Raw genomic sequence first — 13,606 nt, forward strand, 5'->3', positions numbered from 1 at the left:
ATTGGGGGGGGTCTCGGGGTCACCTTTTCTGCCCCCTCCCCACAAACCCCACAAACCCCCGGGCATGGGGGGGGGGGGGGCATGAGACCCCTCTGCTGAGAGGGGACCGTGTGGTCTGGGGGTGTCCCTGTCCCCCCCCCGGAGTGTCCCGGTCACTCCCAGGATTGTCACTGTCCTCCCTGCAGGGTCTGGGGGTGTCCCTGTCCCCTCTGGGGGTCCGGGGGTGTCCCTGTCCCTCCCCAGGTGTGTCCCTGTCCCTCCCCAGGTATGTCCCTGTCCCTCCCCAGGTGTGTCCCTGTCCGCTCCAGGTATGTCCCTGTCCCCTCCAGGGGGTCTGGGGGTGTCCCTGTCCCCTCTGGGGGGTCCGGGGGTGTCCCTGTCCCCTCTGGGGGTCTCCCTGGTCCCCCCCCGGGGGTCCTTACCAGGCGGCGGGGTCGTACTCGGCCCAGACCCGCACGTACTCGTCCAGGTGGTGCGGGCCCAGGATGGACGAGTCGCGCGTCAGGTACTCGAAGTTGTCCATGATGACGGCCACAAAGAGGTTCAGCATCTTCGGGGGGGGTGCAGGGGGGTCAGGGGTCTGTCCCCACCCCCACCAGAGCCCCCCCTAGGGACACGGAGCCCCCCCGGGCTCAGCAGAGGGAGAGGAAGGAGATGAAGGGCGGATTAGGGGTGTAGGGAAGGGGCTCTGGGGGGCACGGGGAGGGTTTGGGGGTGCTTTGGAGGGGTTTGGGGCATGCTTGGGGGACAGTTTGGGGCACTTGGGGGGGGTTGGTGGGGTTTGAGGGCAGTTTAGGGCACTTTGGGGACGTTTTATGGGAGTGTGATGTGGGTTGGGGGGTTTTGGGGACGGTTTGGGGGAATTTGGGGCAGTCTGGGGGGATTTGGGAGGCTTGGGAACACTTTAGGGGTGCTTTGAGGGAGTTTGAGGGTGGCTGAGGGGGTTTGGGGCAGTTTGTGGGGCTGTGGGATTTGGGGCTCACCAGGAACGAGCAGAGGAAGATGAAGGACACGAAGTAGAAGTAGGCGAACTCGTTGCCGCACTCGTCCTCCTTGATGCCCGAGTTCTCGTCGCACGGCTTGCCACTGAGGCACGACAGCATGATCTCGTGCCACGCCTCGCCGGTGGCACTCCTGGGGACAAGGGGACATGGCGGTGACACGGCAGGGGGGCTGGCATGGGCGGGGTGGCACCAGCGTGGCACTGGGGGCACTGGGACTTGACCCAGGGATGTGGTGGTGTGGCACTGGGATGACACCAGGTGACACCGCGGTGGCACTGGGATGACACCAGGTGACACCGGGGTGGCACTGGGATGACACCAGGGGACACCGCGGTGGCACTGGGATGACACCAGGGGACACCGCGGTGGCACTGGGATGACACCAGGTGACACCGGGGTGGCACTGGGGTGGCACTAGGATTACACCAGGTGACACCGCGGTGGCACCCAGGTGACAGCGGGGCTAACCTGAAGAGCAGCATCAGCGCCTGGAAGAAAGTGCGGAAGTTGTTGTGCTGAGTGATGGCCGACTCGTCATCCTCCTCCTCAATTCCGATGTTCCCAAACACCTGGAGGGGGGCCAGGGCAGCTCAGGGGGGGCCGGGGGTGTTACCTGCAGCCGGGGGTGTCACCTGCAGCCGGGGGTCTCACCTGCATCCCGATGATGGCATAGATGAAGAAGAGCATGGCGATGAGCAGGCACACGTAGGGCAGGGCCTGGGGGCACAGCGGGGTCGGTCACGGGGCACAGCCCTCGGAGAGAAGCGGGGGGACAGTTCTGGGGGGGTTTAGGGGGCACCTTGAAGGACTGGACGAAGGTCCAGAGCAGGATGCGGATGGTGTAGCCCTGGCGCAGGAGCTTGATGAGCCGCGCGGCGCGGAAGAGCCGCAGGAAGCTCAGGTTGATGAAGTTGTTCTGGAGGGGCGGGGGGGACACGGAAAAAAGGGGATGAGGAGGGGAAAGGGGACCCCAGGAATGGGGTCAGGGGAGGGGAAGGGGTGTGGCAGTGCCCACCTACCCCGAACTCCGTCACCAGGATGTCCGTGATGCTGCCCAGGACCGTCACGAAGTCGAAGACGTTCCAGGCGTCGCGGAAGTAATTCTGGGAGGGGGCGGGGGGGGAAGGGATGTGGGGTCCCGGATCTCAGAGCACCCCTGCACTGACCCCTTAAATCTCAGGGTGACCCTCTGGTGGATTCCTGTACCCAGTGACAGATCTCATGAGGTACTTGGGGTCCCCTGAGCTTTTGGGGGTGTTCTCGACATTCCCGGGATTCCCCGATGTCTTGGCACGCTTCCCCCTCCCCGTGTTCCCAGGGTGTCCTGGTGGTCTGAGGGTCCCCCCAACCCTGGGGTCCCCATACCAGGACACCGAAGGCCATGATCTTGAGGAGACACTCGAGGGAGAAGAGGGAGGTGAAGACGTTGTTGAACATCTTGAGGACGTTCTCGTAGGTGTCGGAGGCGTCGTAGAACTGCGGGGACAGTGCCGGAGGGTGGGGACAGGGGGACATTGTGGGGTAGGGGTGGCTCCAGGGGGACAGGGACAGGGACAAGGGGGTTTCCTGGATCCCAGGAGTGCTTCTGGTGGGGACAGAAGTGCAGGACAAAGCAGGGCTCCAGGGATGGAGGGACAAGGGCACGGAGGGGACAGAGCAGGACAAACCCCAGGACCACGAGGACCTGGGGGGGTTCGGGGGTGGCAATTACCCCTGGGGGTCCCCCCAGCCCCTCCAGCGCCATCCCTGCCCACCTTCATCATGAGCACGATGGTGTTGAGGGCGATCATGGCCATGATGGTGTACTCGAAGGGAGGGGACACCACGAACTGCCACATGCGGTACTGGAAGCTCTGGCGGTTCTGGGGCATGTGCCGGGTCAGAGGCTTGGCGCTGATGGCAAAGTCGATGCAGGCTCTCTGCAGAGGAGGGGGGGACACGGGGGTGTCACCCACCCCAGAGGGGACGCAGAGATGTCACCCAGCCTGGCGCGGCCCCCAGAGCACCGCACCTCGTTCTTCTCCAGGCTGTACTCCTCCATCATCTTGTCCCCCTGCTCCTGGAAGGTGATGATGATCAAGGCCACGAAGATGTTGACGAAGAAGAAGGGGAAGACCACGAAGTAGACGACGTAGAAGATGGACATCTCCATGCGGTACCCGGGGCTCGGCCCTTGGTTCTCATATGTGGCGTCCACCGAGTGCTTGAGGACCCTGAGGGGCAGGGATTTGGGGCTGGGGGGTCCCCCTGCCTCCATCAGACCCCCACCCCAAATCCCTGCCAGCCTTACTGCGGCCACCCCTCGCCGGTGGAGACGGTGAAGAGGGTGAGCAGCGCCCAGAGCACGTTGTCGTAGTGGAACTCGTACTTCTTCCACTCGCGCTTCTGCGCCTTCACCTCGTTGTCCTTCTCGTAGACCAGGTACTCGCCCCTGCCCGGGGAGGGGCGGTGGGCGAGGGCCGGGCGGGGCGGGGTGGGCCCCTCCCGGCCGGGCCGTACCTGCAGTCCTTCTCGAACTCCTTGGACTCATCGGTGCAGTAGAAGAACTTGCCCTTGAAGAGCTGCACGGCCACCACGGCGAAGATGAACATGAAGAGCATGTACACGATGAGGATGTTGAGGACGTTCTTCAGCGAGTTCACCACGCAGTCGAACACGGCCTGGGGGAGGGGGAGGGTCAGCTGCTTGGGAACCCCCCCCGCTGCTTAGGACCCCCCCCCCCCCACTGCTTGGGACCCCCCACGAATTCTCCTGCCCCCCCGGAGCCCACCTTGAGCTTGGGCAGCCTCTTGATGGTCTTCAGGGGCCGGAGCACACGAAGGACGCGGAGGGACTTGATGGTGTTGATGTCCTTCCCTTTGCTGCTGCCACTGGTGGGGCCGGGGGGGCAAACAGGGGGTGTGGGACCCCTGGCACGACCCCTGGGAGCCCCAGCAGGACCCCTCCCCCTCCCCTCCCCTCCCACCAAGCTGAGCCACCCCCCCCCACCACCCCCTCCCCATCACATGTTTGCCTGAGGCGGTTTTGGGGGGGGGGTGCGGGGGTGGGAATTTGGGGAGGGGGAGCGAGGCACGAGCATGAGCACGAGGAGAGGACGAGGACGGAGAGACGAAGGCGGAAGGATTTACCGTGAGCTGCTCCTGCGGCGGAGGCGGAGGAAGCGGAGAGACAAGGCACGGTCAGAGCCCCCCCTTCCCTGGCACCTCTGACCCCCCCCAAGTGAGGGGGGGACGCTCGGGGCAGCCCCACCTCGTGGGAGGTGGTCGGGGTCTGCTCCGGGTTTACTCCCGTGTTACTCAGGGGCTGCTGGGTCTCGTGGGAGATGCTCAGCCCAGCCTTGGAGGCTGCTCAACTACTCAGGGGATGCTCAGCCTCTACTCGGAGGGTGCTCAGCCTTCACTCTAGGGCTGCTCAGACACTCGGGGGATGCTCAGACTTTACCCCGAGAACGCTCAGCCTTTACTCAGAGAACGCTCAGCCTTTACTCAGAGAACGCTCAGCCTTTATTTTAAGGCTGCCTAGACACTCGGGGGATTCTCACCTTTTACTCAGCAGATTCTCCCCCTTGACTCAGAGAATTCTGCCCCTTTATTCGGGGGATTTTCCCCCTTTGCTCAGGGGATTCTCCCCCTTTGCTCAGAGGATTCTTCCCCTTTGCTCAGGGGATTCTCCCCCTTTGCTCAGGGGATTCTCCCCCTTTGCTCAGAGGATTCTCCCCCTTTGCTCAGAGGATTCTCCCCCTTTACTCAGAGGATTCTCCCCCTTTGCTCAGGGGATTCTCCCCCTTTGCTCAGAGGATTCTCCCCCTTTGCTCAGGGGATTCTCCCCCTTTGCTCAGAGGATTCTCCCCTTTACTCGGGGGATTCTCGCTCCCCCAGGACTCACTCGCCCCTTCCCAGCGGGTTCCTCCTCCTTCCCTGCCACACCGACACGGGGACGGTGACAGGACTACACAGACGCGGTGACAAAGCGACAACAGAGAGCACAGGCAGCGGCACAGACCCCACCGGGGGCACTGGGGGGCACTGGGGGGGCACTCACGTGAAGGCAAAGGCCACCAGCGCCCCGCTGACCACGATGAAATCCAGAATGTTCCACAGGTCCCGGAAATAGGAACCTTGGTGAAGCACCAGCCCCAGATCCACCATCTGCAGGGGGGCAACGAGGTTTGGGGGTGGGGGAAGGGGTCAGGGGGCTCCGGGGGGGCTCCCTCGCCCTGCAGACCCCTCCGCATTCTCACCTTGATCACCATCTCGAAGGTGAAGACCCCCGTGAAGACGTAATCGAAGTAACGCAGCACCTGGAGGGGGGGGCAAAGCTGGGACAGGACCCCACAGAGCCCCCCAAAGCCCCCCCCGGCAGCACCAATTCTCTCAGAGCCGGCACACCCCACCTGCAGAGCCCCCCCTTTTATTCAGGACTTCTTTTGGGGTCCCCCCGCCCCGTCAGTGGCAGAAAAGGGGAGGGGGTGGGGGTCTCACGTTGTTGCGGGGGGCATTGGGCTGCACGGGGTCCTCGGCTGCCAGCGCGATGCTGCTCATGGCAATGACCATGAGGATGCACATCTCAAAGTAGCGCAGGTTCACGATGTAGTGGCACAGCCGCCGGAACCTGCCGAGAACAGGACCCCCCCCGGTGAGGGCAGGACCCCCCCCACCCCAGAACCCTCCCACAGTGAGGGCAGGACCCTCCCACGGTGAGGGCAGGACCCCCCCCACCCCAGGACCCCCCGCCCCGGTGAGGGCAGGACCCACCCCCGGTGAGGGCAGGACCCCCCCCCACCCCAGGACCCCCCAAGCCTACTCCCAGGCCCTGCTGCTCACTCCCAGTCCCCACCCAGAGCCCCCCCCAGCACCCCAGAGCCCCCCCGCGCCCCCCCAGGCTCACGGGTTGGTGGTGGAGAGGATGAACATGGAGCTGTAGGGCACCATGGGCTTGGGGCCGTTCTCGTCCTGCCCGTCGCCTTCCTCCTCCTTCTTCTCCTCCTCCTCCTTGCGGGGCAGCGGCTCGGGGTTGGCGTTCCTGTTCACTGCAGGGGGGACAGCGCCCTCAGGGACCCCCACCCCCGAGCCCCCTGATCTCCCGAATCCCCCTGATCCCCTAAACCCCACCCCAAATCCCCCCGATCCCCCTGATCCCCTAAACCCCACCCCAAATCCCCCCGATCCCCCTGATCCCCTAAACCCCACCCCAAATCCCCCCGATCCCCCTGATCCCCTAAACCCCACCCCAAATCCCCCCCCGATCCCCCTGATCCCCTAAACCCCACCCCAAATCCCCCCGATCCCCCTGACCCCCTAAACTGCCCCGTACTCCCCGCATGTCCCAGACCCCCCCAGACCCTGTCAGATCCTCCCGGACCCCCTCAGACCCTCCCAGACCACCCCAGACCCCCCCAGACCCTCCTGGACCCCACAAACCTCAGCGCACCCCTCCCAATCTTAGCGGCCTCCCCCCAAATCTCAGCGGCCCCCCCCTACCTTGGACCAGGGCGTTGCTGGGGGGCGGCGGGAAGGGGGGTGGGATGTCCACGGCCGTGTGCTCGGGCTTGCCCCCTCCCTTGGAGGGGTTGTTGGGGGGCCCGGGGTTGGTGCCCACCAGGCTGTTTTCGGGGGGTGGGGGGTTGGCGGTGGGAGGGGGCCGGCGGGGGGGGCCGGCAGGGGGGCAGGGGGTGTGGTTGCCCACGGAGCGGGGCGCAGGGGGCTCGGCCGTGGCCAGTTTGTTGTTCTTCATGTTGTCGATGTCCTCGGCCACGGGGGGATCCCGGCGCCCCATGTCCTGCTGGATGGGGCGGGTGGTGGACAGCGTGGGGCCCGACGGCGCCGGGGGCGGCTGCGTCTCCCTGGAGGGGAGCAGAGGGGGGGTGGGCTCAGCGGGGACCCCCAGCACCCCCGAGAACCGCTCCGGGCAGCCGGGAACGCCCGGAGATGCCGGGTTCTCTCCCGGGATCCAGAGCGGCCCCTGCGCGGCTGCTCCGGGGTCTTACCGGCTCTGGGGGCTCCCGGAGGGTCCCACCAACCCCCCGCCCCGGGGGTCCCTGCCGCACCCTCACCTCCTCCGCCGGTGCCGCCGCTCCTTGTCGTCCCTCCTGCCCTCGCCGTCGTAGCCGGGCGGCGGTCCGTGCCGGTGCCGCCTCCGCCGCTCGCCATCCCCGTGCTCCCCGTCGCCCTCTCCCCGCGGCGGCCGCGCTCCTTCCCGGTGCCGCGGCCGCCGCTCGGGCCTGGCTCCCTCCTCGCCCTCCTCGGGCGCTCTCCGGTGCCCGCGGTGCCGCCGGTGCTCCCGTTCCGGCGGGGACCCGGCGCGGCCGTCGCGGCTGCGGTGCCGCGCTTTGGGCCGTTCGCCGTCGCCGTAGCCGCGCTCGGGGCTCGGTTCCCGCTCCGGGTCCCGGCTGCTGCTGCGGGGCCGGCGCCCGCCGGGGGGTCCCGCGGGGGGCTCGGCGGGCCGGGGGCCGCCGCCGTGCTCGGGGTAACGGGGCGGCTGCTGCCGGCGCGGCTCCTCGGCGCGGAGCGGCCCGAAGCGGGGCTCGCCCGGGGGCTCCCCGGGGCGCGTCTTGTTGGTGTTGTTGTTGCGGTTCTCCTGCGGGTCCACCACCAATGGCCGGTCCAGGTGAGTCTTCATGTCCGGGCGCAGGTGGCGAGCGTAGGGAACCTTCCAGCGCTCCTCGGGGTCCAGCTCGCTGTAGAGCGCCTCGCGGCTCGCCAGCAGGTTCTGCTTCCGCAGCTCGCTCGTGCGCTGCTCCCACACCGACTTGGAGGACTTCTGGTTCTTCTGCTGCTCCTTCCTGCGGCCCCCGGGGGTGGGATTGGGTCGGGAGGGGCCGGGGGGAGCGCGGGGTGGGCTTGGGATGGAGCTGGAGCCGGGGAGGGTCTGGGATGGAGGATGGGATGGAGCCGGGACAGAGACGGGATGGAGGCGAGGATGGATCTGGGATGGAGCCGAGATCGATCCGCAGGTGGAGCTGTGGTGAAGCCGGGATGGAGCCGGGGACGGAGCTGGGATGGAGCCGAGGTGGATCCGGGGATGCCGCTGAGGAAGGATTCGGGATGGACCCAAGGATGGAGCCTGGGTGGGTCCGGCCCGGCTCCGGGATGGTTTTGGGGATTTTTTGGACCCAGGGATGGAGCCGGGGTGATCCCGGCGGGCTCCGGACACTCACATGGTGACGGACATGTTGGCTGCGGACAGCGGGCTGACCTCGGCCACCTCCTTCGCCTTCTGCAGCGCCAGCTTCTGGTTGGCGGCTTCCTCCTCCTCCTGCTCATCCTGCAAAGCCCCAGCGCCACGTCCAGCCTGGCTCCGAGACCCCCCCGGACCCTCCGAAGCCCCCAGACCCCTGACCTTGGTGAGCTCCTGCGCGTTGGCCAAGTTGTCCACGGCGATGGCCAAGAAGACATTCAGGAGGGTGTCTGGGGCTCGTGTCAAGGCAAAGCAGGGCCCAGGGCAGCCCCTCCCCTCCAGCCCACCCCCAGCCCCCCAGGGACCCCCAGGGACCCCAGGGACCCCCAGAATACAGTTTCCAAAGAGGGTGAGGACAATGAAGTAGACGGAGAAAACCATGCCGCCCTTGACGCCGCCCTGAGATTTGATCCCGTCGTACATCACCGCGTTCCAGTCTTCTCCCGTCAGGATCTGGGGTGGGCGGACAAAGGAGCCCTGAGGGCAGCGGGGACCCCCCCGCAAGCCCCCTGCCCCCCTCAGGACCCCCCCCCCCCGGGACCCCAACCCCATACCTGAAACACCGTCATTATTGCTGCTGGGAAAGTGTCGAAATTGGTGGGAGGGGTCCCGTCGTCAAAATTGAACCTGGGGGAGTTTTTTGGGGGGGGGGGCAGCGGTGGGAGCCCCACCAGCAGCAGGTGCCCCCCCCTTCCCCCCCCCAAGCGGGGGGGAGGCACAGAGACACCCCCCAGCTCCGGGGGATGTCCCATGCCCGGTCACTCACTGTCCCCCGAAGAGCTGCATCCCCAAAAGGGCGAAGACGACGATGAAGAGGAAGAGGAGGAAGAGGAGGCTGATGATGGATTTCATGGAGTTGAGCAGGGACACCACCAGGTTCCGCAGGGAAGCCCAGTACCTGCGGGAACACAGCGGGCTGTGCGGGCGTGGGGGGACACCGGGGACACCGGGGGACACCGGGGACACCGGGGACACAGGGGGATGTGAAGGGGACATGGGGGACGTGAGGGGACACCGGGGGACACCAGGGGACACCGTGGGACACGGAGGGGGCGTGGGGCTCACTTGGTGACTTTGAAGATGCGCAGTAACCTGAGAGCTCGCAGCACGCTGATCCCAAAGGAAGTTCCCGGCTTCACAACGGCCCAGATAACCTCGAAGATGCTTCCGATGATAACCTGGGAGCACAGAGCGGCCCTGGGTGAGCCCATGGATCCCAGATCCCATCCCATGGATCCCAGACCCCATCCCAGATCCCCTGGATCCCACAGATCCCAGACCCCCTGGATCCCCTGGATCCCAAATCCCAGATCCCAGATTCCAGATCCCATGGATCCCAAATCCCAGATCCCAAATCCCGGATCCCAGATTCCCTGGATCCCAGATCCCAGATTCCATATCCCAAATTCCATATCCCGTGGATCCCAGATCCCAGATCCCCCGGATCCCAGATTCCCCGGATCCCAAATACCAGATCCCAGATCCCCTGGATCCCAGATCCCAGATCCCCCGGGTCCCAAATCCTGGATCCCAGATCCCAAATCCCGGATCCCAGATCCCAGATCCCAAATCCCGATCCCAGCTCCCAGCAGACTCACGGCACAGTCAAAGCAGTTGAAGGACGAGTGGAAGTAAGGCCGCGTCCCCAGCCCGTACATTTTTATAAACATTTCGGACATAAAGAGTCCCAAGAAAATGAATTCTGCATAGTCTGGGGGGGTGGGGGGGACACCCCGGTCAGGGGGGGCCCCTCCAGGGGACCCCCGGAGGTTTCCCAAGCTGGGGAACCCCAGTGGAGGGGGGGGAGTCCTAAAAGTTGAGTGGGGGTCCCATGAACTGGAGGGGTCCAGGGGGAGGTGGGGGTCTTGCGGGAGGATCTGGGGGGGGGTCAAGGGGGCTCTCAGGGGCTCAGGGGGGCTTTGGGGGGGCTTTGGTGGGCTTTGAGGGGGCTCAGGAGGGCTTTGGGGGGCTCAGGGGGGCTTCGGGGGGGGGTTCAGGAGCCTCCAGTGGGTTTGGGGGTCTCTGGGGGGGATTTGGGGGAGATTTGGGTGTCTGAGGGTCTCTGGGGGGGATTTGGAGATTTGAGGGTCTCAGGAGAGGATTTGGGGGTCCCAAGGTGGGATTTGGGAGTCTCAGGGTGGGATTTGGGAGTCTCAGTGTGGGATTTGGGAGTCTCAGGGTGGGATTTGAGGGTCTCAGGAGAGGATTTGGGGGTCTCAGGGTGGGATTTGGGGGTCTCAGGGTGGGATTTGGGAGTCTCAGGGTGGGATTTGGGGGTCTCAGGGTGGGATTTGGGGGTCCCGGGGTGGGATTTGGGGGTCTCGGGGGGGGCTGTGACTCACAGAGGAAGTCGGAAAGCCAATCTGGCTGGTCGTAGTGAACGATAGCAACACACAGGGTGTTGAGGGCTACCAGACTGAGCACGGTCCAGTAGAAGGCCTGAGTTTTCACCATGCGCCGGATGTGGAAGCGCATGCGCCGCTCCCGCTTGTGGAAGAAGGTGGCGTTCTCCAGCTTGGCACTTTTGAGGCTGGCACGGGCGAAGGGGGACCCTGCGGGAGAACCCCCATGGCGCCAGAGGGGGGCGGGGTGTCATTTTGGGAGGTCCTTGTGTCACCTGGGTCACCCGTCCACCCCCCACACCATCCCTGTGTCACCTCAGGGTGTCCCTGTGTCACCAGCACCCCCCAAACCATCCCTGTGTCACCTGGGTCACCTGTGCACCCCCCACGCCATCCCTGTGTCACCTCAGGGTGTCCCTGTGTCACCCAGCACCCCCCTGGGTCACCCATCCACCTCCCCAAACCATCCCAGTGCCACCCCCATCCCCACCCACCCCCTCTAAACCCCCCCCATATTGTGCCCCCAGTGACACCCACCCCTGGTCATGCTGTCCCCTCCGTGCCACCCACCCACGTCCCCTTCGGTCCCCCTCAGTGCCACCCACCCATGGCCGCAATGTCCCCTCGGTGCCACCCACCCGTGTCCCCTTCGGTCCCCCTCGGTGCCACCCACGCATGGCCGCGATGTCCCCTCGGTGCCACCCACCCGTGTCCCCTTCTGTCCCCCTTGGTGCCACCCACCCATGGCCGCGATGTCCCCCAGCTGCTCCTCGCCCTCCTCGGGGCTCAGCAGGTCCGTCTTGCTCCTCTTGCTGGTGGCCCTCCGGAGAGCTCCCGCAGTGGGGGGGGCACAGGGGGGCGGCCGTCACCCGGGGGGTCCCGGGGGGGGTCCCGGGCCGGGCGGGGGTCGCCCCCGGGGTGGGGGTGGGGAGGGGGCTGTGCACTTACCATCGAAGGGGCGGCGGGGCTCAGCCTCGGGCTCGTCCTCGGCCAGGATCACCTCTTCTGAGGGAAAGTGGGGGGCTCAGGGGGGCTTGGGGGGGCTCAGGGGGGCTTTGGGGGGGCTCAGGGGGGCTTTGGGGGGCTCGGGGGGGCTTTGGAGGGCTCGGGGGGGCTTCGGGGGGCTCGGGGGGGTTTGGAGGTGCTTTGGGGGGCTCGGGGGGCTTAGGGAAGGCTTGGGGGAGGCTCAGGGGGGCTTTGAGGGTATTGAGTGGGGCTTTGGAGGGGTTTGGGGGACCCTTTGGGGGCTCAGGGGGGTTTGTGGGGGGATCCAGGGGGGATCCAGGGGTCTCGGGATGGGGTTTGGGGAGGCTTCGGGGGGCTTGGAGGGCCCGGGGGGGCTTTGGGGAGGATTTGAGGGAACTCAGATCAGTCCGTGAAGGGAATTTGGATGGGTTCGGGGGCACCCAAACGGATTTGGGGTCGTGCAGATTTTTGGGGTGGGCTTACGAGGTGGGGGAGGGGGTGTTTTTTGGGGGGGGAGGGTCTAGGAGGGTTTTTGGGGGGTGGTCCCGACCCTCACCCGCCTTGGAGATCCACTCCATGTATCCGTTGAGCTCCCGCTCGATCTGCTGCTGCCGCCGCAGCTTCAGGAACGCCCGGCGGTTCTCCACCCGCTCCCGCTCTTTGGCAAACTCCCTGCGGACCCCCCCTCAGCCTCGGCCCGGGGGGCGCCCGGGACCCCCAGAACCCCCCCAGAACCCCCCAGAACCCCCCCAGAACCCCCCAAAATCCCCCCGAGCCCCCCAAACCCCCTGAGCGCCCCAAACCCTCCTGAGCACCCCAAATCCTCCCGGTTCTCCACCCGCTCCTGCTCTTTGGCAAACTCCCTGCGGACCCCCCCTCAGCCTGGGCCCGGGGGCGCCCGGGACCCCCAGAACCCCCCCAGAACCCCCCCAGAACCCCCCAGAACCCCCCAAAATCCCCCTGAGCCCCCCACACCCTCCTGAGCGCCCCAAATCCCACCGGTTCTCCACCCGCTCCTGCTCTTTGGCAAACTCCCTGAGGACCCCCCCTCAGCCTTGGCCAGGGGGGCTCCCGGGACCCCCCAGAACCCCCCAAAACCACCTGAGCCCCCCAAATCCCCCTCAAAGCCCCCCCAAAGCCCCCCTGAGCCCCATCCACCCTCCCCCCGCTGAGTCTCGGCCCCCGGGGACCACCTGGGCCCGCCCCCCCAAAACCCGGGACCCCCCCCAAAACCCGGGACCCCCCCCAAAACCCGGGACCCCCCCCCGAGCCGCTCACCCGGACAGGACCCCCAGCACGAGGTTGAGCATAAAAAAGGAGCCGATGATGATGAGGGGGATGAAGTAGAGCCAGTTCCAAGTGTTCCCTGAGGCGTCGTTGCTCTGGGGGGGGGCGGGAAATTGGGGGGGGGCCCAAAAATGTCCCGTGAATGGGGGGGGGGTCCCAAAAATTTGGGGGGGGTCCCATGAATCGAGGGGGTCCCGTGAGCCCGGGGTGGTCCCCAGGGCTGAGGAGGGAGGGACACGGAGGCACCGGGCGGCACCGGGCGGCACCGGGCGGGAAAAGGAGGAGGACACCGGACGGCACCGGGCAGCACCGGACGGGCACCGGGCGGGGAAAGGAGGAGGACACCGGGCGGCGCCAAGCAGCACCGGACGGCACCGGACGGGCACCGTGCGGGGAAAGGAGGACACCGGGAGGGGCCGGCCCTCACATAGTAGAGGAGGTCGGTCCACCCTTCCATGGTGATGCACTGGAAGACGGTGAGCACGGCGAAGAGGATGTTGTCGAACTGCGTGATGCCGTAGTTGGGCCCCTCCCAGTACTTCTTGCACTTGGTGCCGTTGGGGCAGATCCGCGCCGGCTCGTCCGTCCCGCACGGGACCTCCACCTTGATCTCGTCTGGGGACAGCGGGGGCTGCTCTGACCCCCCCGCTGCCCCCAGACCCCCCCCGAGCGTCCCCAGGACCCCCCCACGGTGTGACAGAAATAACCGCGGCCAATTAACGGCCAATTAACGGCTTCATCAAGGGACAGCGGCAATTAGGACGTTCCAAATCCAGCACCCGGGGAGATTTTTTTTTTGGGGGGGGGGGGGTGGGGACTGTGAGCCAGGGG

General features: G+C 66.4%; 1 protein-coding gene across 4 annotated transcripts in view; it reads right to left on the reverse strand.

The window, feature by feature from the left end:
• CACNA1A (calcium voltage-gated channel subunit alpha1 A) overlaps nucleotides 1–13,606 on the reverse strand; it is a 32,740-nt gene that overhangs the window by 11,615 nt on the left and 7,519 nt on the right. For 2 of the 4 annotated variants that reach the window (XM_041711644.2, XM_072920042.1), the window contains exons 6-36: nucleotides 13,203–13,390; nucleotides 12,767–12,870; nucleotides 12,045–12,160; nucleotides 11,471–11,527; nucleotides 11,264–11,353; nucleotides 10,523–10,732; nucleotides 9,779–9,891; nucleotides 9,246–9,358; nucleotides 8,947–9,078; nucleotides 8,735–8,807; nucleotides 8,516–8,633; nucleotides 8,343–8,410; nucleotides 8,161–8,267; nucleotides 7,057–7,785; nucleotides 6,485–6,846; nucleotides 5,892–6,033; nucleotides 5,486–5,615; nucleotides 5,245–5,304; nucleotides 5,046–5,152; nucleotides 3,775–3,874; nucleotides 3,504–3,664; nucleotides 3,295–3,435; nucleotides 3,016–3,217; nucleotides 2,759–2,923; nucleotides 2,370–2,480; nucleotides 2,024–2,107; nucleotides 1,804–1,920; nucleotides 1,656–1,721; nucleotides 1,473–1,573; nucleotides 984–1,134; nucleotides 423–550 (exon numbers count right to left, since the gene is read on the reverse strand). In XM_041711644.2, the coding sequence (XP_041567578.2) occupies nucleotides 423–550; nucleotides 984–1,134; nucleotides 1,473–1,573; nucleotides 1,656–1,721; nucleotides 1,804–1,920; nucleotides 2,024–2,107; nucleotides 2,370–2,480; nucleotides 2,759–2,923; nucleotides 3,016–3,217; nucleotides 3,295–3,435; nucleotides 3,504–3,664; nucleotides 3,775–3,874; nucleotides 5,046–5,152; nucleotides 5,245–5,304; nucleotides 5,486–5,615; nucleotides 5,892–6,033; nucleotides 6,485–6,846; nucleotides 7,057–7,785; nucleotides 8,161–8,267; nucleotides 8,343–8,410; nucleotides 8,516–8,633; nucleotides 8,735–8,807; nucleotides 8,947–9,078; nucleotides 9,246–9,358; nucleotides 9,779–9,891; nucleotides 10,523–10,732; nucleotides 11,264–11,353; nucleotides 11,471–11,527; nucleotides 12,045–12,160; nucleotides 12,767–12,870; nucleotides 13,203–13,390 (4,546 nt within the window). Of the gene's footprint in view, nucleotides 1–422; nucleotides 551–983; nucleotides 1,135–1,472; nucleotides 1,574–1,655; nucleotides 1,722–1,803; nucleotides 1,921–2,023; nucleotides 2,108–2,369; nucleotides 2,481–2,758; nucleotides 2,924–3,015; nucleotides 3,218–3,294; nucleotides 3,436–3,503; nucleotides 3,665–3,774; nucleotides 3,875–5,045; nucleotides 5,153–5,244; nucleotides 5,305–5,485; nucleotides 5,616–5,891; nucleotides 6,034–6,484; nucleotides 6,847–7,056; nucleotides 7,786–8,160; nucleotides 8,411–8,515; nucleotides 8,634–8,734; nucleotides 8,808–8,946; nucleotides 9,079–9,245; nucleotides 9,359–9,778; nucleotides 9,892–10,522; nucleotides 10,733–11,263; nucleotides 11,356–11,469; nucleotides 11,528–12,044; nucleotides 12,161–12,766; nucleotides 12,871–13,202; nucleotides 13,391–13,606 lie in introns of all 4 variants that reach the window. The other 2 variants (XR_012052293.1, XM_072920041.1) reach the window with 2 other exon arrangements.

The sequence above is a fragment of the Taeniopygia guttata genome, chromosome 30 (genome assembly GCF_048771995.1).
Source record: "Taeniopygia guttata chromosome 30, bTaeGut7.mat, whole genome shotgun sequence".
Classification (NCBI taxonomy): Eukaryota; Metazoa; Chordata; class Aves; order Passeriformes; family Estrildidae; genus Taeniopygia; species Taeniopygia guttata.